The 23,588-nt window shown below is 40.6% G+C and overlaps 1 protein-coding gene across 5 annotated transcripts in view; it reads left to right on the plus strand.

Moving 5' to 3' along the window:
* The window catches only part of DCLK1 (doublecortin like kinase 1), a 345,430-nt gene that overhangs the window by 17,155 nt on the left and 304,687 nt on the right, over positions 1–23,588 (plus strand). For all 5 annotated transcript variants that reach the window (XM_081551840.1, XM_081551842.1, XM_081551841.1 and 2 more), the window contains exon 3: positions 11,782–12,128. In XM_081551840.1, the coding sequence (XP_081407966.1) occupies positions 11,782–12,128 (347 nt within the window). The remainder of the gene's footprint in view (positions 1–11,781; positions 12,129–23,588) is intronic.

Raw genomic sequence — 23,588 nt, forward strand, 5'->3', positions numbered from 1 at the left:
CATCAGTCTGTTTTCCCCTTTTAATTTTAGCTTCTCTAGTTTTCAGTTATATCAGTTTTAAATTAAAAAATGGGTCCCTCAGTTTTTCCTTTATGTTATTTTTTTTGCTGCTTTATATTTGAGAAGTTGACATTTTCCATAGACCTGATATACACATTCACATTTTATTTTTAGTAAGCTTATTTTTATGTACTATCATATTATGAAAGACTACCATGGAAGAATGATCCATAAGTGCCTTTGGGAATCTTTTTTCTTGCCTTTGATAGCACTGTCAAAATCATCTTCTTAAACCAGCACCTTCCAGGTAGATTATGAAATGTTTTTGTGTACATCTGAGATAGTTTATAAAATATAATATCCAGAAGGCAGTTTATGATATTTTATTTCATAAATTATGTATTTCATGTAATTTAACTCAGTTCAGCTTCAGAGACTTCAATATATAGTTGAATCTGTCCCAGATTTTACTGTAACTCACAATAGTGAATTTTAATTTCCAGAGTTTTCAATAAGGAAGTTTTTACTCTGGAAAAATGGCATGTATTACACAAAGCCCTCACTTAAGATACTTTTGAACATGCCAGATTAGAGCTTAAAGGAACCCTAAAGGAGGTGGCAAGCAGCTTCAATAATGTGAAAAATGGAGATTAGGTCATTTTCAGACTGAGGTCAAGTTACGTCATAGCTGGAATTTACAAGTCTCAACCCTGAGCCAGTGAAAAACCTCTACCAATAAGGAAAAACAGGGCAAACATCTAGTATCTCCTAATACGGACTCTTATGGAGAAAGACCTTCCTAGCTGGCTTCATAGGCCTAGTTACCCAATATTACTGTAAGTTGTCCATAGTGACTTTGAGAATTTCTCTTATGTGCAAATTCTTTAATCTTATAATGGGAGCCAGTGGCCAAGTAGCATTAACTTTGCAGATTTTTTACTAATAAATTTTGTTAGAGAAAATTTATTTCCATACTTTAAAGAATAACAAAATATAATAATCTTAAAATGCACGTGTGTTTTTTTTTTTGAAAACAAGGACTCTTCGGTACCTTTACGATAATCTAATATGCTTACACAGAAATTATTCTGTTTTCCAAAGTCCCAAAATACCTAAGACTTTCAGGGAAGAGTTACTATGTTCTGATATTTTAGGAGATATTGGTCAGATCCAAAGATAATTTAATGCTTCATTTCCTTACCTTTTTTTTAACTGTCGCTTTCTTTCTTTCTTTGCTTAACAGAAAATGTTTGTTTTTTGGGCCTTTAAAAATACCATAGCTGTTCAGATGGATGCTGCTTCTGCAGTTCCCTTATATTTATCACCAAACACTGAGTGGAGTTCTCTGTGCTGTACAGTAGGTCCTTGTTGGTTGTCCATTTTATATATAGTAATGTGTGTATGTTAATGTTCACTCTTGCCACCTCCTGTTTGACCACTTCTAACTTACCTTGATTCGTGGACCTAACATTCCAGGTTCCTATGCAGTAGAGCTCTTTATGCCTCGTACTTTACTTCCATCACCAGTCACATCCACACCTGAGCGTTGTTTGTGCTTTGGCTCCGTCTCTTCATTCTTTCTGGAGTTATTTTTCCACTCTTCTCCAGTAGCGTATTGGGCACCTACCGACTTGGGAAGTTCATCTTTCAGTGTCCTATCTTTTTGCCTTTTCATACTGTTCGTGGGCTTCTCAAGGCAAGAATACTTAAGTGGTTTGCCATTGCCTTCTCCAGTGGACCACATTTTATCAGAATTCTCCATCATGACCCATCTGTCTTGGGTGGCCCTACAAGACATGGCTCATAGTTTCACTGAGTTAGACAAGGCTGTGGTCCATGTGATCAGTTTGATTAGTTTTCTGTGATTGTGGGTTTCATTCTGTCCATTCTCTGATGGATAAGGATAAGAGGCTTATGGAAGCTTTCTGATAGGGGAGGCTAACTGTGAGAGAAACTGGGTCTTGTTCTGATGGGCAGGGCCATGCTCAGTAAATCTTTAAGCCAATTTTCTGTTGATGGATGGGGCTGTGGTACCTCCCTGTTGTTTGACCTGAGGCCAAACTATGGTGGAGATAATGAAGATAATATCAGTGACCTCCTTCAAAAGGTCCCATGCAGGCACTGCTATACTCAGTGCCCCCGACCCTGCAGCAGGCCGTTGCTGACCCATGCTTCTGCCAGAGACTCCTGGACACTCACAGGCAAGTCAGGGTCAGTCTCTTGTGGGGTCACTGCTCTTATACCTACTACTGTGGGCAAGAATCTCTTAGAAAAATGAAGTGGCCCTCATAGTCAACAATAGAGTCCAAAATGAAGTACTTGGGTGCAGTCTCAAAAATGACAGAATGATCTCTGTTCGTTTCCAAGGCAAACCATTCAGTATCACAATAATCCAAGTCTGTACCCCAACCAGTAATGCCGAAGAAGCTGAAGCTGAATGGTTCTATGATGACCTACAAGACCGTCTAGAACTAACACCAAAAAAAGGTGTCCTTTTCATCATAGGGGACTGGAGTACAAAAGAAGTCAAGAAACACCTGGAGTAACAGGCAAGTTTGGCCTTGGAGTACAGAATGAAGCAGGTCAATGGCTAATAGTTTTACCAAGAGAACACACTGGTCATAGCAAACACCCTCTTCCAACAACACAAGAGAAGACTCTACACACGGACATCACCAGAAGGTCAACACCAAAATCAGATTGATTATATTCTTTGCAGCCAAAGATGGAGAAGCTCTATACAATCAACAAAAACAGGACCGGGAGTTGAAGGTGGCTCAGTTCATGAACTCCTTATTGCCAAATTCAGACTTAAATTGACGAAAGTAGGGAAAACCACTAGACCATTCAGGTATGATCTGAATCAAATCTCTTATGATTATACAGTGACAAATAGGTTCAAGGGATTAGATCTGATAGACAGAGTGCCTGAAGAACTATGGACAGAGGGTTCATGACATTGTACAGGAGGCAGTGATCAAGATCATCCCCAAGAAAAAGAAATGCAAAAAGGCTAAGTGGTTGTTTGAGGAGGCCTTACAAATAGCTGAGTAAAGAAGAGAAGCGAAAAACAAAGAAGAAAAGGAAAGATACGCCCATTTGAATGCAGAGTTCCAAAGAATAGTAAGGAAAGATAAGAAAGCCTTCCTAAGTGATCAGTGCAAAGAAATAGAGGAAAACAATAGAATGGGAAAGACTCGAGATCTCTTCAAGAAAATTAGAGATGCCAAGGGAACATTTCATGCAAAGGTGGGCACAATAAAGGACTGAAATGGTATGGACCTAACAGAAGCAGAAGATATTAAGAAGAGGTGGCAAGAATACACAGAAGGACTCTACAAAAAGATCTTCATGACCCAGATAACCACGATGGTATGATCGCTCACCTAAAGCCAGACATCCTGGAGTGCAAAGTCAAGTGGGCCTTAGGAAGCATCACTATGAACAAAGCTAGTGGAGGTGATGAAATTCCAGCTGAGTTATTTCACAACCTAAAAGATGATGCTGTGAAAGTGCTGCACTCAATATGCCAGCAAATTTAGAAAATTCAGCAGTGGCCATAGGACTGAAAAACATCAGTTTTCATTCCAATCCCAAAGAAAGGCAATGCCAAAGCACAATCGTACTCATCTCACATTCTAGGAAAATAATGCTCAAAATTCTCCAACTCAGGCTTCGAAAGTACGTGAACTGTGAACTTCCAGATGTTCAAGCTGGATTTGGAAAAAGCAGATGAACCACAGATCAAACTGCCAACATCACAGAAAAAGCAAGAGAATTCCAGAAAAACATATACTTTTGCTTTATTGATTATCAAAGCCTTTGACTGTGTGGATCACAACAAACTCTGGAAAATTCTTAAGGCGATGGGAATACCAGACCACCTGACCTGCCTCCTGAGAAATCTGTAGGAAGGTCAAGAAGCAACAGTTAGAACTGGACATGGAACAACAGACTGGTTCCAAATAGGAAAGGGAGTACGTCAAGGCTGTATATTGTCACCCTGCTTATTTAACTTATATGCAGAGTACATCATGCAAAATGCCAGGCTGGATGAAGCACAAGCTGGAGTCAAGATTTCTGAGAGATGTATCAATAACCTCAATACACAGATGGTGCCACCCTTATAGCAGAAAGCGAAGAGGAACTAAAAAGCCTCTTGATGAAAGAGGAGAGTGAAAAAGTTGGCTTAAAACTCAACATTCAAAAAACAAAGATCATGGAATCTGGTCCCATCACTTCATGGCAAATAGAAGGGGAAAAATGGAAACAGTGAGAGAATTTATTTTTGGGGGCTCCAAAATCACTGCAGATGGTGACTGCAGCCATGAAATTAATAGACGCTTTCTCCTTGGAAGAAAAGCTATGAGCAACCTAGACAGCATATTAAAAAGCAGAGACATTACTTTGCCAACAAAGGTCCGTCTAGTCAAAGCTATGGTTTTTCCAGTAGTCATGTATGGATGTGCGAGTTGGACTGTGAAGAAAACTGAGTGCCAAAGAGTTGATGCTTTTGAACTGTGGTGTTGGAGAAGACTCTTGAGAGTCCCTTGGACTGCAAGGAGATCCAATCAGTCAATCCTAAAGGAAATCAGTTCTGAGTATTTATTGGAAGGACTGATGCTGAAGCTCCAATATTTTGGTCACCTGATACAAAGAACTGACTCATTGGAGAAAACCCTGATGCTGGGAAAGATTGAAGGTGGGAAGAGAAGGGGATGTCAGAGGATGAGATGGTTCTGTAGCATCACCGACTTGATGGACATGAGTTTGAGCAAGGTCCGGGAGTTGGTGATGGACAGGGAAGCCAGGCGTGCTGCAGTCCATGCGGTCGCAAAGAGTCAGACACAACTGAGCGACTGGACTGAATGTATGTATGTGTTAATCCCAAACTCCTAATTTATCCCTCCATACCTCTTTCCACCTTGATAATCATAAGTTTGTTTTTGATGTCTGTGGCTCTATTTCTGTTTTGTATTTAACTTCATTTGTATCTTTTTTTTTTTATTCCATATATAAGTGGTATCATATGGTATTTGTCTTGTTCTCTCTGGGGCTTTCCTGGTGACTCACCTACCTGCAGTGCAGGAGACCCAGGTTTGACTCCTGGGTCAGAAAGATCCCCTGGAGAAGGAAATGGCTACCCACTCCAGTTTTCTTTCTGCAAAATTCCTTTGCCACAGGAGCCTGGCAGGCTACAGTCTGTGGGGCCACAAAGAGTTGGTCTTGACTGAGCGACTAACATTTTGTCCCTCTGGCTTACTTAGTATGATAATGTATGTCCATTCATGTTGCTGCAAGTGGCATTATTTCATTCTTTTTTATGGCTGAGTAGTATCCCATTGTGTAAATATACCACATTTTTTCTATTTGTTCCTCTGTTGATGGACATTTAGTTTGCTTCCTTGTCTTGGCTGTTGTAAATGGTGCTGCAGTGAACACTGAGGTGTATGTATCCCATTCCTGGGATATAGTCAGAGAAAGTCATAATTCAAAAAGATACATACACTCCAATATCTTGCTATTTTTGAATGGCCTTTAACATACATACCTTATATTAGATCATAAACAAAAGCTGTTGATGATTCTCTAATCAAGAAATATAGTCTATCTCTTGACTCTATTGCCAGTTAAGGAAGAGATTAAACCCAGGGTATCCAAAGCCATTTAATCAAATCAAGACTATTTTGCCTATTCAGAATAATTGCATTTGTTAATTTCCCATTATCAATGATATTAACACATTAATTACAAAGCTTTTTTTTTTTTTTTTTACAAAATCAGAAGGCACAGTCAAACTTAATTTAACTGCATTGTGACATAGACTATGTCTTCTACTAGGCAGAAGTTTGGAGTTATGACTAAAATAAAAGGAGTCAAAATGTAAGTCAAGTAAATTTAAATATATTTGTATAATTTAATAGAAGCTTATTAATATACAGAAACCCATCTTGGCGTTTCCGGACTTCCTGAATCATGAAATAGACCCTAAATGAAATCACTGGATAGTGTATGACTTTGGGTTTGGTGGTCACGCCTTTCTGTCCCTTTAGCTGTCACTTTCTTCTTTCGTCTTTGTTCGAGTCTCACACACTTTCCTAAGATTTTATTCCAGTCTTTGATGAGGCAGAGAAGCCCCAAAGTGACAGTTCAGTTCAGTTCAGTTGCTCAATCGTGTCCGACTCTTTGCAACCCCATGGACTGCAGCACGCCAGGCCTCCCTGTCCATCACCAACTCCCTAAGTCCACCCAAACTCATGTCCATTGAGTCAATGATGCCATCCAACCATCTCATCCTCTGTCGTCCCCTTCTGCTCCTGCCCTCAATCTTCCTTAGCATCAGGGTCTTTTCCAGTGAGTCAGCTCTTTGCATCAGGTGGCCAAAGTATTGGAGTTTCAGCTTCAACATCAGTCCTTCCAATGAACACCCTGGACTGATCTCCTTTAGGATGGACTGGTTGGATCTCCTTGCAATCCAAGGGACTCTCAAGAGTCTTCTCCAACACCACAGTTCAAAAGCATCAATTCTTCGGCACTCAGCTTTCTTTATAGTCCAACTCTCACATCCATGCATGACTACTGGTAAAACCATAGCCTTGACTAGATGGACCTTTCTGGCAAAGTAATGTCTCTGCTTTTTAATATGCTGTCTAGGTTGGTCATAACTTTCCTTCCAAGGAGAAAGCACTTTTAATTTCATGGCTGCAATCACCATCTGCAGTGATTTTGGAGCTCAAAAAACTGAAGTTGCTACTGTTTTCACTGTTGCCCCATCTGTTTGCCATGAAGTGATGGGACTGGATGCCATGATCTTAGTCTTCTGAATGTTGAGCTTTAAGCCAACTTTGCACTCTCCTCTTTAACTTTCATCAAAAGACTCTTTAGTTCTTCTTCACTTTCTGCCATAAGGGTGGTGTCATCTGCATATCTGAAGTTATTGACATTTCTCCCGGCAATCTTGATTCCAGCTTGTGCTTCCCCAGCCCAGCGTTTCTCATGATGTACTCTGCATATAAGTTAAATAAGCAGGGTGACAATATACAGCCTTGACGTACTCCTTTTCCTATTTGGAACCAGTCTGTTGTTCCATGTCTAGATCTAACTGTTGCTTCCTGACCCTGCATACAGGTTTCTCAAGAGGCGGGTCAGGTGGTCTGGTATTCCCATCTCTTTCAGAATTTTCCACAGTTTATTGTGATCCACACAGTCAAAGGCTTTGGCATAGTCAATAAAGCAGAAATAGATGTTTTTCTGGAACTTGCTTGCTTTTTTGATGATCCAGCGGATATTGGCAATTTGATCTCTGGTTCCTCTGCCTTTTCGAAAACCAGCTTGAACATCTGGAAGTTCAGGGTTCACGTATTGCTGAAGCCTGGCTTGGAGAATTTTGAGCATTACTTTACTAGTGTGTGAGATGAGTGCAATTGTGCAGTAGTTTGAGCATTCTTTGGCATTGCCTTTCTTTGGGATTGGAATGAAAACTGACCTTTTCCAGTCCTGTGGCCACTGCTGAGTTTTCCAAATTTGCTGACATATTGAGTGTGGCACTTTCACAGCATCATCTTTTAGGATTTGAAATAGCTCAACTGGAATTCCATCACCTCCACTAGCTTTGTTCATAGTGATGCTTCCTAAGGCCCACTTAACTTCACATTCCAGGATGTCTGGCTCTAGGTGAGTGATCACACCATCGTGACAGCACCAGTTAAACACAAGTTTCCTCTCCCTGCTGTTGCTTGAACTGAGCCAGCATTACCGTCTTTTAATTTTTTTTTTGTTTTACAATGTTGTGTTGGTTTCCTCTATAAAACAGCACAAAGCAGCCATAATTTTACATACATCCCCTCTCTCCCTAGCCTCCCTCTTCTCCCCCATCCTGTCCCTCTAGGTCATCACGGAGTGGCAGACTGGGCTCCCTGTGCTACACAACAGCTTCTTACCAGCTGTCCATCTTACACCTGAGAGTGTGTGTGTGGTGATGCTACTTTCTCCATTCATCCCACTGTCTCCCTCCCCCACTGTGCCCACAAGTCATTTCTGTACACCTGCATCTGCCTTCCTTCAGCATTACCTTCTCAATATTGCCATGCTTTCAGAAATTTTCAAAGTGCTTTAAAAGGATGTAAAAAAAGAAAAAAAGGTATTTTCTCTTTCAAGAGATTCATTCCATACTCACCCTTATGGCAGAAAGTTGAAGAAGAACTAAAGAGCCTCTTGATGAAAGTGAAAGAGGAGAGTGAAAAAGTTGGCTTAAAGCTCAACGTTCAGAAAACTAAGATCATGGCATCTGGTCCCATCCCTTCATGGGAAATAGATAGGGAAACAGTGGAAACAGTGTCAGACTTTATTTTTTGGGGCACAAGAATCACTGCTGATGGTGATTGCAGCCATGAAATTAAAAGATGCTTACTCCTTGGAAGGAAGGTTATGACCAACCTAGATAGCATATTTAAAAGCAGAGACATTACTTTGCCAACTAAGGTCCGTCTAGTCAAGGCTGTGGTTTTTCCAGTGGTCATGTATGGATGTGAAAGTTGGACGGTGAAGAAAGCTGAGAGCCAAAGAATTGATGCTTTTGAACTGTGGTGTTGGAGAAGACTCTTGAGAGTCCCTTGGACTGCAAGGAGATCCAACCAGTCCATCCTAGAGATCAGTCCAGGGTGTTCACTGGAAGGACTGATGTTGAAGCTGAAACTCCAGTACTTTGGCCACCTCATGCGAAGAGTTGACTCATTGGAAAAGACCCTAATGCTGGGAAGGATTGTGGGCAGGAGGAGAAGGGGACAACAGAGGATGAGATGGTTGGATGGCATCACTGAGTCTATGGACGTGGGTTTGGGTAAACTCCAGGAGTTGGTGATGGACAGAGAGGCCTGGTGTGCTGCGATTCATGGGGTCACAAAGAGTCAGACATGACTGAGCAACTGAACTGAACTGACTGATTATGTGAATACTTTAAAATTCCTCCCTTTTAACATTATTTTTTTTCCTAAAGTTAAAAATTATCCTTTGTTGAAATGTAAACCATTCCATATTTTTTTTTTTTTTTCATTTGACTGCACTGCGTGGTATTTGGTATCTTAGTTCCCCTGGCGGGGATCAAACCTGCAGCCCCTGCATTGGAATAACAGAGTCCTAACCACTGGACCACCAAGGAAGTCCCCTTTTGTTTTGATTTTAATTATTAGCTTAATACATAAACTTAGAAATAATCAGATAATTTCATATCTCCAATTAGCACAGAATTCTGGCAAAGACTGATTTTGTAAGCTAAGGCCTGTGTGCCTTGTTGGGGTACCCGTAGGGCGTCCTCACATTGAAATGGCTCCCAAGTTGCGTCTATGGTGACCATAGCAACAATGAACACCGTACAGTATGATACCTGCTTCCTGCACAGTCAGTGTAGTGCAGCCTCGGGTGACTCTCACTTGTGTAGCAGTCTTGCATTTGAGGTCACTTTGACCTTTCCTATCTAACTTGATTGTCACTAAAACCTGATAAGATGAAAGTGGTCACTAGGATGTCCTTCATCTGCCTGGTGGACAGGTTCCTGCTGAGAAGACCAGGGGACAGACATGCCCGAGTCACATGCTGAGAGGCCAGGTCCCCAGCCTAGAGTTCCAGTTCCCTTCCCACCGTGACATTCACAGTGTCTCTCCACCAAGCCTACAGAAACAGTGCTCTTGTTGCAGCCTCCGTGGAGGTGGTGTTGATATCCACATCGTTGTTGTTTTAGTTGCTAAGTTGTGTCTGACTCTTTGTGCCCCAATGAACTGTAGTCAACCAGGCTCCTCTGTCCATGAGATTTCCCAGGTAAGAATACTGGACTGGTTTGCCGTCTCCTTCTCCATGATATCCACACAGATTTGAGAAAAGCATAGTTGGAGCTGGTGATAATCTGCTCAGTGACTAGAAACATGGTTTACTACATTTGTACTATTTGTACCACAAATAGTGAGACATAATGCATAAACACACATTGGAGTATGTTTTAAAAACATTGGCAAAGTAAATGTTTGATAACATGCATAATTGTGCTTTTCTATTTTTGAAACCCTGGTTCAGTTATTTTTATGTGAATACCTATTCCATGGCCTTGTATGCTTGCACCGTTAATTTAAAAATAGGACAAGGATTTAGATAAAAGTAAATGGGCTGTGTAGGATTAGTCCTAGCTTACTTTACCTGCAATTAGGAAGGCTTTTTAGCATTTTTACATATTCCCAGTTACAAAGACTTACCCAGAAAAAAAGGCCATTATGAAATCTTTAATTTCAAAATACTTTGACCTAAGTTTATGAAAATATATGTAGAATTAGTCATTTTATAATTTGTCATTGCTTGGTATGTGTGTTACCTTTTTATGTGATCCATACCTATTTAATAGTCTGAGTGTCCGTAGTTCTTTTATTCATTAAACAAACATTGGGTACCCCAAGATGCCAGGCACTGGTCTGTCCTGTGTGCTGGGCATATATCAGCGAACAAGGCAGTAGAAGACCCTGCAAAACAAAAAAAAAGTTCGAATATCTTCATTAAATGTATCTCTGTTAAGGAATCATTTTTAATAAAAATTTAACTTTATACATTTATTTTTTCAGCTTTGTTGGGTTATGATTGACAAAATTGTAAGATATATACAGTGTACCTCATGACAGTATTACACATATGTGTGTGTGTGTGTGTGTGTGTATGAAGGATTCCTCCTATCTAATTGACACATTCGTCACCTCAAATATTTTTCTTAGTGTGAACTTTGAATTTCTATTCTCTTATTGAATTTCGATTATACTCTACAATGTTGGGGCTTCCCTGGTAGCTCACCTGGTAAAGAATCCACCCGCAATGCAGGAGACCTCGATTCAATTCCTGGGCTGGGAAGATACACTGGAGAAGGGATCGGGTACCCACTCCAATGTTCTTGGGCTTCCCTGGTGCCTTGGCTGGTAAAGAATCTGCCTGCAATGCAGGAGACCTGGGTTCGATCCCTAGGCTAGGAAAATTCCCTGGAGAAGGGAACGGCTACCCGCTCCAGTATTCTTCCTGGAGAATTCCATGGACTTTATAGTCCATGGGTTCGCAAAGTGTTATCAAGTGCAGTCATCATGCTGTTGTACATTAGATCCTCAGATCTTTTTCATTTTATATAATTATTTTAAAGTCAGTTTATAAAGCTTGTATGTTGACCACCCTCAAAATGTTTTATCTGTAAACAAGTATGATGTGTGTGTGGATCGCTGTGCATGGCTCTGTGAAGATGGAAGAAAAGGAATGGAGGTATTCTGCTTGTTATTAGAATTTTACTTAACTTTATAAAGTGTTAAGCAAACACTCCATCAAGCTTATAAATTACACAGCTATTTTTAGAAGCTGTTTTCTGATCCATTTTCTGTTTTTAAATTATCTCAGGTGGCAAATACAGGTGCCTCTGATTTTGAAGTTTTCTCCTAATATAAATATACCTAAATCCCCCCAAATACCTTCTATCTTGAATTCAATTTCATGTGTCTCCAAGGGCTGTTCAACATTGATATTTCTGTCACCAAACTGAAGGTGAAGAAAGGGAGAAAAGATCATTTGTTTTCCCCCTTGAATACCAATCTGTTGCTGACAGAGCTAGATTAGAAGTCAGAAATCCTTCTTTTTCATTATTAATCATGCTCCCATTGTTTAAAAAGTCACAAGTCATGCTCGCTTCCAAGTACCAAGAGAAAAGGAAAATTCAGAGAGTGGAATGAGTTTAGCTGAGTGTAAATTTCAATATATCCCTCTCCTCCTTAGGAGAGAGTTATGTGTGCGGCTCAATCGAACCCTTCAAGAAGCTGGAATACACCAAGAACGTGAACCCCAACTGGTCGGTGAACGTCAAGACCACCTCGGCTTCACGGGCGGTGTCCTCTCTGGCCACTGCCAAAGGGAGCCCTTCGGAGGTGCGGGAGAATAAGGATTTCATTCGGCCCAAGCTGGTCACCATTATCAGAAGTGGGGTGAAGCCACGGAAAGCCGTCCGGATTCTCCTCAACAAGAAGACCGCTCACTCCTTTGAGCAGGTTCTTACTGACATCACTGACGCCATCAAACTGGACTCGGGAGTTGTGAAACGTCTCTACACCCTGGATGGGAAGCAGGTAAGTGGTGGTGGTAGGGGTCCGTGGTATGGCCTTGACTTGATGGGCAAGAACCAGGGAGTTGGGGGGTTTGTGTGGCATCAAATGGGGAACCGAGATGTACATTCTACTGATATTGATGGGCTTGAGTCATTTAGTCAGCAGATACATAGCTGTTGTCCTCCAACCAGTTCAAAGGTAGAGTTAACACAGGATTAACCTTAGTAATCAGGTACAAATATAGACCTCTGAAGCTTAAATGATTACTCAGAGATTTCTACTTTTCCTATTATTGATTGCTTAACATAGTGGTGCTTTTTCAGCCATCTGTGTTCAGTTTGGTTGTGTAGTCATGTCTTTATCATCACTGTGAGTAGGACTGAAGTGTAGAGCTAAACTCTGACCAGCAGAGAAAAACCCAAGTCCTTTCTTTGAGCTCAATGATATTTCATAGTTTTATGTCTCAGTAATGTTCATAAGCAATATTTATTTACAGTCTATATATTTCTGAGTACATATCTAAGGAATGAAATATTTCCATCTGGATGGCTCTTAAGAGGCATATTTCTAGAATATTATACATCTTTTATTGAAAACATACTTTCAGGATTCAAATGAAAGAGGGGTTTCTTTCGCTGTGGAATGTACATTGGTCGATTTGGGTGAGTGGACATGTTACTGTGCATTGCTCAGATGAACTTAAAGGAAGTCTTGTGTGGACTTTTGCAAGGATTTGACAGAACCGTGATGGTGAGCTGAACAAAGAACACTGACATATGACATATGTACAGAGAAATCTGTTGATCGTTCAAAGTTTACCAGTGTCTTTTTGTTTCAGATTACAATTTTCAGTACACTATCTTTACTTGAAACTTAGTTTTTATCATGGATCTGTCCACATGCGTTTTAGAAATTATTTTGAGATATAATTAAAATGATTTATATAAAGAGTACATAGTAAAAGTCAAAACTAGATTCATAAATTAAAAGATTGACCTTATTAAATAGAAGACTCTTCCAAGTTCTTGAGGGCTATCACACTCAAACTTTATGAATTAGAAATAGATGCAAATACTAGAGAGTGTTAGTCATGAAAAAATTCCTCCCCTAGGGATCCATTCAAATGCTCTAAATTATAAATTCATCAGGAGAAAAAGGAAGATCTGCCAATTGTTCATGTATATTCACCAGTCTTCTACTTGTCTCGTAAAACTTCCATTAAGTGTCATGTGGATAAGGAATCTTAGAGAGAAAATCTCCAGTCATCTAGATCTAGGAAGGTGTAGCCTGAATGTCACCATATATCAGGGATCAAAAAGTCCATGGCTGCCTTGTAAATTATAGCAGCAGCAAGATGGCAAGGTTCACATTTAAACATTTAATGCCTTCCCTTTGTAATGAATTACTCAACTGTCTTGAAGTTCTGCATTTTTGTGATTTTTCCTCAACATGGGAGTTTACTTGCTTTCATAAAAATAAAATTTACAACAAAGAATACGTAAATGATAAATCTTTCTCCTCTCCTCCTGCTTCAGAACTTTGGGGTTCCGATTTGTTACACATTGAATAAAAAAAATCAGCTTTAATTACTTATGCTAAATTCTGCCATCAACTGAGCATTTATTCCAAGAATGAATTCCTAGAAGAGATATCATGATGTTCTGAATAGCTTTCATCTTTTTAGGATTTTTATCTGGTGTCTGTATTTTGTAATAACTGTTTTGTTAATGCACCAAATGTAGGTCTGATCTCCTGATGTGAAGCAAAGACGATCTACTGACACCAGCTTGTGGTGAAGGGAAGTGTAGCACTTATTTCAGGGCAAAGTGAGGAAAATGGGCAGCTCGTGCTCAAAAGACCCCAGTGCCCCCATGGCTTTTAGGGAAGCGTTTTTAAAGGCAAAGTAAGGGAGAGGATCTCAGGGTGTGTGGGATCAGCTTCTGTACACCCCTCTAATTGGTTGGTGGTGAGGTAACAGGTTGGTATTTTGGAAGCTAAAGTCATCAACTTTCTGGCTGCAACTGGTCTTGGGTCTGTGTGCTGGTGATAAGTTTGCAGGTAACTCTTCAACCAGGTGGGGGCTTTAGTGTCTGCAAACCAACTCAAGAATATGGTTTAGGATTTTATCTATAGTCTTTGAAGAGAGATTAAAGGTTTATGATATTGTTTTATGGCTAAATTATTATTATTTTGTCTTGCTTGACTGCTTTCCTTTGTTTCTGCGTTTTCTCACTTCTCTGATTAAATTTTCTTTGGAAACTTGGGGAAGACCTAAGAGGCTAAAGCTTTTCTAAAAGCAAGAGGCAGGGAACATGGGGGTCTCTTCCTGGAAGGCCCTGCAGGGTCTTGCTGGGTTTCGATTTTTGCTATAGTTTACATGTAAATAATGGAAAAGAATCCAAAGTTTAATGTTAAAAGACCAAGATTCAAATCCTGGTTCAGCCACAGATTTTTTTAGCAAATCACTTAACTGAGCCTCACTATATTCATCAATAAAACATGGATACAGTGATCACCTCTGTTTCACAGAGTGCTGGTGGGATCAACTCTGATAAATAAGTGAAAGCTATTTTGAATGATAGTAATAACGTGCGTGCATGCTCAGTCATGTCCAACTCTTTGCAACCTTGCGGACTGTAGCCCTCCAGGCTCCTGTCCATGAGATTTTCCAGGAGAGAATTGTGGAGTGAGTTGTCATTTCCTTCTCCAGGGGAATCTTCCCAACCCAGGAATCGAACCCACATCTCCTGCATTGCAGGTGGATTCTTTACCACTGGGCCACCTGGGAAGCCCATCATAATAGCAACCATAGTTTTATTGATCATTGTTCTAAATGCTTTGCATGCTTTTGGCATGTTTACTGCTAACAGCTCAGTTATTATCCCCATTTAACAGATAAAGCCATTAAGACACAAAACTTGTTAATAAAAAACAGGTCCAAGACCAGACAGATATAAATGGCAGAGCTGGGATTTGAACCAGTTTCTCTCCAGAGCTTGCCCTCATGGCCACTGTAGCACAACAGATGACAGTAAAACCAGAGATGCACATGTACTGAAAACGAATTTCCAAGTGAGTGATCTGTACAAGGAATATCATCTGAAAGTTTTCTGCTATGAGTTTTCCCCGCTTCAGTCATCCTTCTGACTGTCATATCCAGCTCTTTTCTTGTGGGGCTGATTCCGGTCACCATTGTGGCCTTGCCTCTGTTGAGGCATGTTCTCTTCAAAGCAGGAGCAGTGAAAAGCTGCAAAGGAATCGGATGATAAAATGGAAAGAGTGAAAGAGTATAAAGACTTTGTGCTTGGGTTCCCAGTAGGAACAAAGCTTCCTTCCTCATGGACCCTAGGAGTCTTTAGAATCTTTTTTGTTCAAAAGAGAATCTGTCCCTGCAAGCAGATCTGCCCCCTCCTTTTGTGAGAGGGATTCTTTAACAGCCGAGGCTGTGACCGCAGCTTGATAAGCCTCTGAGAAAAAAAGCACTTCCCTCCAAGCCTTCCCGTGACGTGATGCTCTGACTCAGTAGGGTGGCACCCTGTGCTGCCAGAGTCTCACCCTGCCCACCATGGCATCGGGGACCACATGCTGTCCATGGGACATCACCCTTGAGATCGCTTGTCCACCCTTTTTTTTCTAATAGTATATCTGAGCCCTTGTATCAAAACCCAATGCCCAGTAAAGCTTTTAAAGGTAATTTTTTTTTTTTTTTTTTGTAGCAAGGAAATAGAATTGTTTGAATAATTAATACTTTGAGTGCTTTGGACAAACGGGTAGAGGGGAAGATATATAAGCAGGAATGGCTTTTCAGATTGCCGTCAGGCAGCCTACGAATGAATTTGTGGGAAGCAAACTGGGGACTCTGGGATTTCTGACTGTGGAACAGGGTGAGCCCGTGCCGGCTGGTACCCAGGGATGGCCACTGAAAGGCATGGACTCCATGCCCCTCTCACTTGGCTTCCTTGCACATCAGCCTCTTGGCTTTGCTTTAAGCCCTAGCCTATGAGTTCATTGGCTCAGACAGTAAAGAATCTGCCTACAATGCGGGAGACCTGGGTTCGATCCCTGGGTTGGGAGGATCCCCCGGAGAAGGGAATGGCTACCCATACCAGTATTCTTGCTTGGACAATTCCATGGACGGAGGAGCCTGGTCTATGGGGTTGCAAAGTGTCAAACACAGCTGAGCGACTTACACTTTCATTTTTCATGGGTTCACCGTGCAGTGCTTTTTTGAGGTTTTTCGGCTGAGATTAGGAAATAAACATATTGGAAATGCTGTCCCGTGTAGAAGGCATTCTGCAGGAAGCTGCAGTTTCCCTGGATGGCTTTTGTGGTTCACGAGCAGCCTGTTTGTGAGTAAACCTTTTCTAATTATTTCAACTGTATTCTTTATCCAGCAGCGTAAAAGCTCTGGTTCAAGGTTCCCACAACCTCACCACCCCCTCCGCACACCTTTTAGGGGGCCTCTGCTAACCAGGTGATCGGGCACTTTTGCTGGCATGGCTGGGGAGGTCAGAGGTCATGTTGCATCTGACTTTCAGTCATGCCTTATTTATCTGGGCACTGATTAAGGGCTCCCAAAGAAGGACGGAGGGCATTTTCTAGTTGAAGGATAAACTCACATCCCTTTTCTCCATATTCAAGGGAGGCTGTGCAGGCTGCAAGAGTCTTGCCTCAGTTCAGGGTCTGGATGTTGGAATTCTTTTATGGGTTATTCTCTCACCCTGCTGGGCAGCTACTTCCAGAGGTCATTTGTGTGCTGCGTGCTAGGTTGCTTCAGTTGTGTCCGACTCTTTGTGATCGCGTGGAACTGTAGCCTGCCAGGCTCCTCTGTCCATGGGATTCTCCAGGCAGGAATACTGGAGTGGGTTGCCATGCCCTACCCCAGGGGATCTTCCCAACCCAGAGATGGAACCCAGGTCTCTTATGTTACCTGCATTGGCAGGCGGGTTCTTTACCACTAGTGCACCTGGGAAATCAGAGGTCGTTTGGAGTGTGACTAATTTTTAAATGATTAAATAAGCCCCAAACATACACGCTTTGCTGAAAAGATGCACTTGCATGTCTCCTGATTCCTTTCTTGGAACAGCTAATCAGGCTGTCTTGAACTGCTAAGTCTTCGGCATCTGTGATTACTGGATCCTGGCTTAGAAACATAAACAGCTGAGAGTCTTAGAACAGCTAGTGCCTAAGCAGGCAGTTTATCTGTGCAGATCATAGATAAGGCTCTTCCCAATGATCTCCTCTCCCCACTGAAACAGAGTCATGCAAAACCAGATTGCTTTTTAAGTAGAAGATATATGCATATTACCATCTTATCTACTCTCTGACATTGAAGATCTACATAAAATAACAATATAATTTACTCAGGGACGTTGTATTTTTATCTTATAGGCATTTCACATAGGTCATGCACTTTGTAAAATCCACCATTGCTGGAGTGAGCAAATAACTTATTTTCTTCCTAATATGGAAAACATTGGACCAACAGCTGAAGTAAAGGTACTCATAAACCGATTTAGATGGTAAACTGAGAACAGACATAGCTCCTCCTCTCTTAGTCCGTTAGGGCTGTAGTAACAAAATACCACAGACTAGATGGCTTCTATACAAAATAAGTTTATTTCTCCCAGTGTTGCAGGCTGAAAGTCCAGTATTAAGGTGCCAGCACATTTGGTCTGATAGGAGCTACTTTTCTGGTTTTGCAGTGTTCTCACATGTTAAAAAGGGGCTGAGAGCTCTGTGGGGTCCTTTTATAAAAGGGCACTAACCCAATTCATGAGGGCTTCTGCCACATGACCTAATCATCTTCACAAGCATCTCCCCTCCCAATACAATCACCTTGGGGGTTAAACTTCAATGTATGAATTGACTGAGGTTGGGGTGGACACAAATATTTTGCCCAAACCAGCTGCCTTGTAAAGAAAATCTCAGTTGCTATCAATAATGTGTCTTTTCTGTATCTTTTGATCATTTATCCCCTCACCTGCTACAAAGATAAAGCCAAAAAGATGCTTATAAAGTCCTAATATTCACTGCCACTTATTTTAGGTAGTTAGTATATGGATTTATTGGAATTCAGGAAATGGTTATACCATCAATAAGAATTGATCAGTCAGAAATTCCAAAGTGGTCTTTGGTTTGTTTTTTTTTTTCTTTTTTTCCTTTTGGCTTTCAATACCTAATTCTAATCTGAAGGAAAAAATAGTTGATTCACTTTTGAGTTTAGAGAGCTTAGAATAGTTCTTCTCCATACAAGTTATTAGTAAAAAAAAGTGATACACGTTATTACCACATCTGACCTTGGCTGTAGCAATTAATGAGCCTAGAAAATGTGAAAACCAAAGGTTTCTGAATGAAAAGCAACAAATTTAGGATGTGAAAGGATTTGGTTGGACTGGAAACGGAGATTTATCTGGTGCTGTTGATAATAGCAATTTTTTTTTTTCTTTTAAGTTAAAACTTCTGTGACAGCTATAAGTTCCTTAAGCTTATTTAAACCCTCATCCTTGCTATATAGATTTTTTACTGTTATGATTTGGTATATTATCTGTGGTATGAAAGTAAATGTAATACCTTCTAGATTTTTGTTTCCACAAATGATGTAAAAAAAGTTGATACAAATATTTTAGCTTATTACAATGTCAAATTAAAATTTCCTATAAAAACTTGGAGCATGCATTGAGACATCCTTATGACTTGGCAGAGGTCTGAACTGCTGGAAAATCTTAGCTGTTTTCACAGAAAAAGGGGCTTAAGAATCATTGTGATACTTCATTAGGGAATTAAAGTGTCCAGAATGGAGCGTGGTTTTTTAGGCTCCATACCTTTGGTTGATTTTCCAGTATTCTTTCCTGGAGAATCCCATGGACAGAGGAGCCTGGCAGGCTACAGTCCATAGGGTTGCAAGAGTCAGACACGACTGAGTGACTTTCACTTCACTTACTTCACAGGATTTATAAGCTACGCTTCTCCTTGTATAGCTTGTAATTCCCCCAAGTTGGAAAGAGTTAAGTCCTTGTCTTCCAGTCTTAGCTCCTCTGATGGTGTAATTAATTACGGGTGTCTGCTGTGGTGTATATTTTAAGGCTTCAGTTGGTCTGGGCAAAAGTCAGTTTTATGGAAACGGAATTCCAATTTGCTGTCAAGTGAATTCCGAGTTCCCCAGTGGCCCCCTGTTCCCCTGTTGAACTGAAGATGTGCTGAAGCCCTCCCTCTGGTGGGGTGGGGGTGCTGGGCGTGCTGGGGGCACTTTTGCAAATCGGGGAGGGGGCTTTGGGATCGCCTATGCTGACTTCTGCTTTTACAGTGTCTGGGAGTCTGAATTGGCCCGTGAGCTTCCTCTGCCCTGAGGGAGCACATTGGAATGAAGGAAGGCACTTGGATTTTCACATCAGCTGGGCCTGAGCTCAGATTTCAGTCTGAAAAATCCAGCTTGATCCAGTTTCTCATGCAGGCCTGGAACCCTTCCTTCCAGGCCTAGATGAGAAACTTAAGTGGTTAGTTAAAAATCCTGTACTATGTATTGAATTTACTTGTAATGAGGGAATTTGCTTACATATGTTGTAAGTGTAGATATATGCAGTGATATAATATAGAAGAGAAACACTAGTTTTTATAGACTCATATCAAACACGCAGTTCTAAACTGCTTATCTTGTGGTCAAGTCTGCCCTGTACTGCTGGTCACAGTGAAATGCTTCCCTCCCGCTGGGAAGTTTAATTCTCTGATACTCCTCCGTTTTCTCATCTGCATAACGGGACTGATGGTAATGCCTGCTGTATAAGTTATTGTGAGGATTAAATGAAACAGTGTGTGACAAATTTAGCATTGCCTGAGGCACTCCACTATTGGTAGTTTATATCCCTGAAAAGCAAAAGGTAAATTGTTTTTTATTTTTGAAAAACAATTATATTTTAAATGTGTTGAGGGAACTCACTATTTAAAATTACCCTTTAGGGACTTCCCTGGTGGTCCAGTAGCTACAGCTCCACGCTCCCAATGCAGGGGGCCCGGATTCGATCCTTGGTCAGAGAACTAGAGCCCACATGCCACAATTGAGAGCTTGAACACTGCAACTAAAAAAGGTCCCGCAGGCCAGAACTAAGACCTGGTGCTGCCAAATAAATGAATAAAACAAAGAAAAACTTGCTTTAAAAAATAAAATTACCCTTTAATAATTACTTATCATATCTACCTTTGTAAATGTGTCTGTTCACATGAAAAGGCACCATGGTGTTGGCCAAAAAGTTCCTTTGGTTTTTAAGTAAAAATAAAAAGACACATTTTTCATTTTCACCAAGAACTTTATTGAACAACATATTCACCGTTTTGTTCCACTACCTTCTGCCATTTTTCAGGCTACTTCATAATTCCATCTTCCCAAAATTTTATCTTTTTTGAGCAAAGACCTGTTCCAGGTTCCTTTTTACGGTCTTCCAGGGAATTGAATTTTTTTCCGTATAAGAGAAGTCTGTAAAGACCGAAATAAATGGAAATCCGAAGGTGGAATGTCTGGTGAATATGGTGGAAGAATCAGAACTTCCCAGCCAAGCTGTGACAGTTTTTGCCTGGTCGTCAGAGAAACATGCGGTCTTGGTGATCCTGGTGGAAGATTATGCATTTTTTGTTGACGAATTCCAGATGCTTTTCATTGAGTGCTGCTTTCAGTGAGTTTAATTGGGAGCGGTACTTGTTGGAATGAATCCTTTGGTTTTTCTACAAGGAGCTCGTATTACAAGACTCTGCCAGTCCATCACATACACAACATCACCTTTTCCGGATGCAGACCAGCCTTTGGTGCGGTTGCTGGCGGCTCATTTTGCCCCCCCCCCCCCACGTTATTGTACAGTTTACGCTTTTCATTGCCCATCACAATTTGTTTTAAAAACGGAACATGCTTGGTATGTTTCAGTGGAGACTATCACATGCAAAATGCAAAATATGTTTTTTTTTCCACCTAACTTATGTGGAACCAAAATATCAAAAAGATTAACATAACCAGGCTGATGCAAGTGATTTTCTGTGCTTGATTTGGATATTTTGAGTATGTTGGCTATCTCCCACATGGTGTAACATTGTATATACCATTGTATATAATGATTGTTCTCATTTAACGTCTTAATTCGATCGTTGTTGAATTCCACTGGTCTATGCATCCAGAGCATAGTCCATCGAGAAATCTCCAGCAAGAAACTTGGCCAATCACTTTTGACATGTTCATCAGTCACAGCATCTTCTCCAGACACTGCACAAATCTTTTTTTGCATTTCAGTTGTGTTTTTACCTTTCTTGAAATAATAAAGCATGATATGCTGAAAATGTTGCTTTTTTCTTCCATCTTCAATATTCAAATGGCGACGCAAAAATTCACCAATTCTGATACATTTTTTTAAAATGCACGCCGATGTGACAGCTGCCATAGTACAATCTAAAAAATAGTTTTGAATGAAGTTAAAGACCGCTAAACTTCCCTGATGGCTCAGACAGTGAAGAATCCTCCTGCAGTACAGGAGACCCAGATTCGACCCCTGGGTCGGGGAGATCCCTTGGAGACGGAAATGGTGACCCACTCCAGTCTTCTTGCCTGGAGAATTCCATGGACAGAGGAGTCTGGCGGGCTGTAGTCTGTGGGGTTTGCAAAGAGTCGGACACAACTGAGTGACTAACACTTTCATTTCACAAGTGCTAATAGAGCCATCTTATGGAAAAAAAACATAAGGAATTTTTTGGGCCACCCAATATAAAGAAAAGAGCATAGAATTTGAATTGAGATGCTTATAAGATCCAATCCTGACTTTACCATGCATTAGCTGTGTGGCCTTTGTCAAGTCAATTAAACTCTCAGAATTTCAGTTTTCTCTTTAAAATGGCAATAAAAAAAGCATGCCTCATAATATTGGTGGGATAATTGACTGAGAAAATAGGTATTAATATATAAAACCCTGGCTTGACATAAGGTAAGTCCTATATAACTATTAATATTTAGCCCTTCTCCCTGCTGTCTTCAAATTCCAGGTTTTCTTAAAACTACAGGACAGTTATGGTTGTATAATATTGTTGATGTAGAATTTATTATTTTGCACTGTTTCCATTATCTGTGCTGTAACTAAACTACTGATGGTTCTATTTTTATCCTTCCATTTATTGTCAGTCAATTGTGAATGTAGCCTAGATATTATTTTCTTCCCTTTCTTCTTTAATTGTACCAGTCATTAAACTTATTCACAAACCACTACACTCATACAGTAATGTTTACATTATTATTGCTGTCATTGGCTGAACACCTTCTCCATGCCCAGAGCCATGGGCTAGTTGTTGCATGTCTGTCCATCACATTGAATCATCACCACAGCTCTGAAAAGCAAGAACCTGATTATTTCTCAAGATGAATTTAAAGATGGCCTTGTCTAAACATTTCCTGACTTCTCCATGTAGAACTGACAGCTCCCTCTCGAGGGTCTCCGTCAGTCCATTATAGACAGCTCCACAATTCTTGTTTACACTGTCCTGTTGCCCTCTCATTTCAGAACTTATAGGATGAGGGTAGGGAAGGTGCCCTGTCAGCCTCTGAATCTCTAGGGCCTGACCTAGTAAATGCTTGTTCAAGAAATGACTGAATGACTAGGCCTTTGACCGGTTTTCCATGACCTACTCCTTTGGTGTTAGCTCATTGCGTCCAGTGTTCTGCAGGGCACAGGTCCTGGCCGTTTAGGAGCTGATTGCTCACCCGGGCTGTGCCTGTGTTTAGCGCTCAAGGCTGGTGCTGCCGTCTGCACTGAAACCACAGATTGTAAGGGGCTCATCATGGCTCTTGTTTTCTAGCTCCGACACCTGCTTCATTAAAGACTCTAGGATAATTAAACAAAAACTCATCTGCTAATTTTAGAGCATTTTCTCCACTGAAAGGACTTTTATTACATGGGGAAACAATAGATACTCTGCTCAAAAATTTTCACTGTCTGAATCTGGAAAATTGCTTGAAATCTTCTTGACATCGCCTTGGCTGTCCACAGCATAAAGAGAAGAGCTAATCAATACATTCTATGGATTTAAACATTGGTAATAGGCCAATAAGAGAGTGGCTTGAAGAGCATCTGGCCCAATTACTGCACAGACGCAAACCTGCAATGTTCAAGGGCATTCGCAGGGCTGAGTACAATATGTCGCAGCAGATTTTTCTGATTAGTTTAAATCCTGGAAACTAAATAAAAGAAGACAGTTTCAGAAATTAAATGGAAATTAAAAAAATCTGATTTTAAATATGAACTGTGCTGTAAACAACATGCCATAGAAACAAAAGGACAGATGGGAGATTTATGTTCTAATTGGCTTTTTCCATGGTAAGATCAAGGTACTATTGTTGTAAAGAATTTTGGAGCAAGTGGGAAAATATTAAGATAAATTAAAATGACCTACAGTCTCATTGACGAGATGGCTCTTGTTGATAATTTGTCCTGATTTTTGCTTTTTCCTTAAAAAAAA

This window comes from Giraffa tippelskirchi, chromosome 12 (assembly GCF_054371585.1).
Source record: "Giraffa tippelskirchi isolate mGirTip1 chromosome 12, T2T-mGirTip1v1.2.pri, whole genome shotgun sequence".
Lineage (NCBI taxonomy): Eukaryota > Metazoa > Chordata > Mammalia > Artiodactyla > Giraffidae > Giraffa > Giraffa tippelskirchi.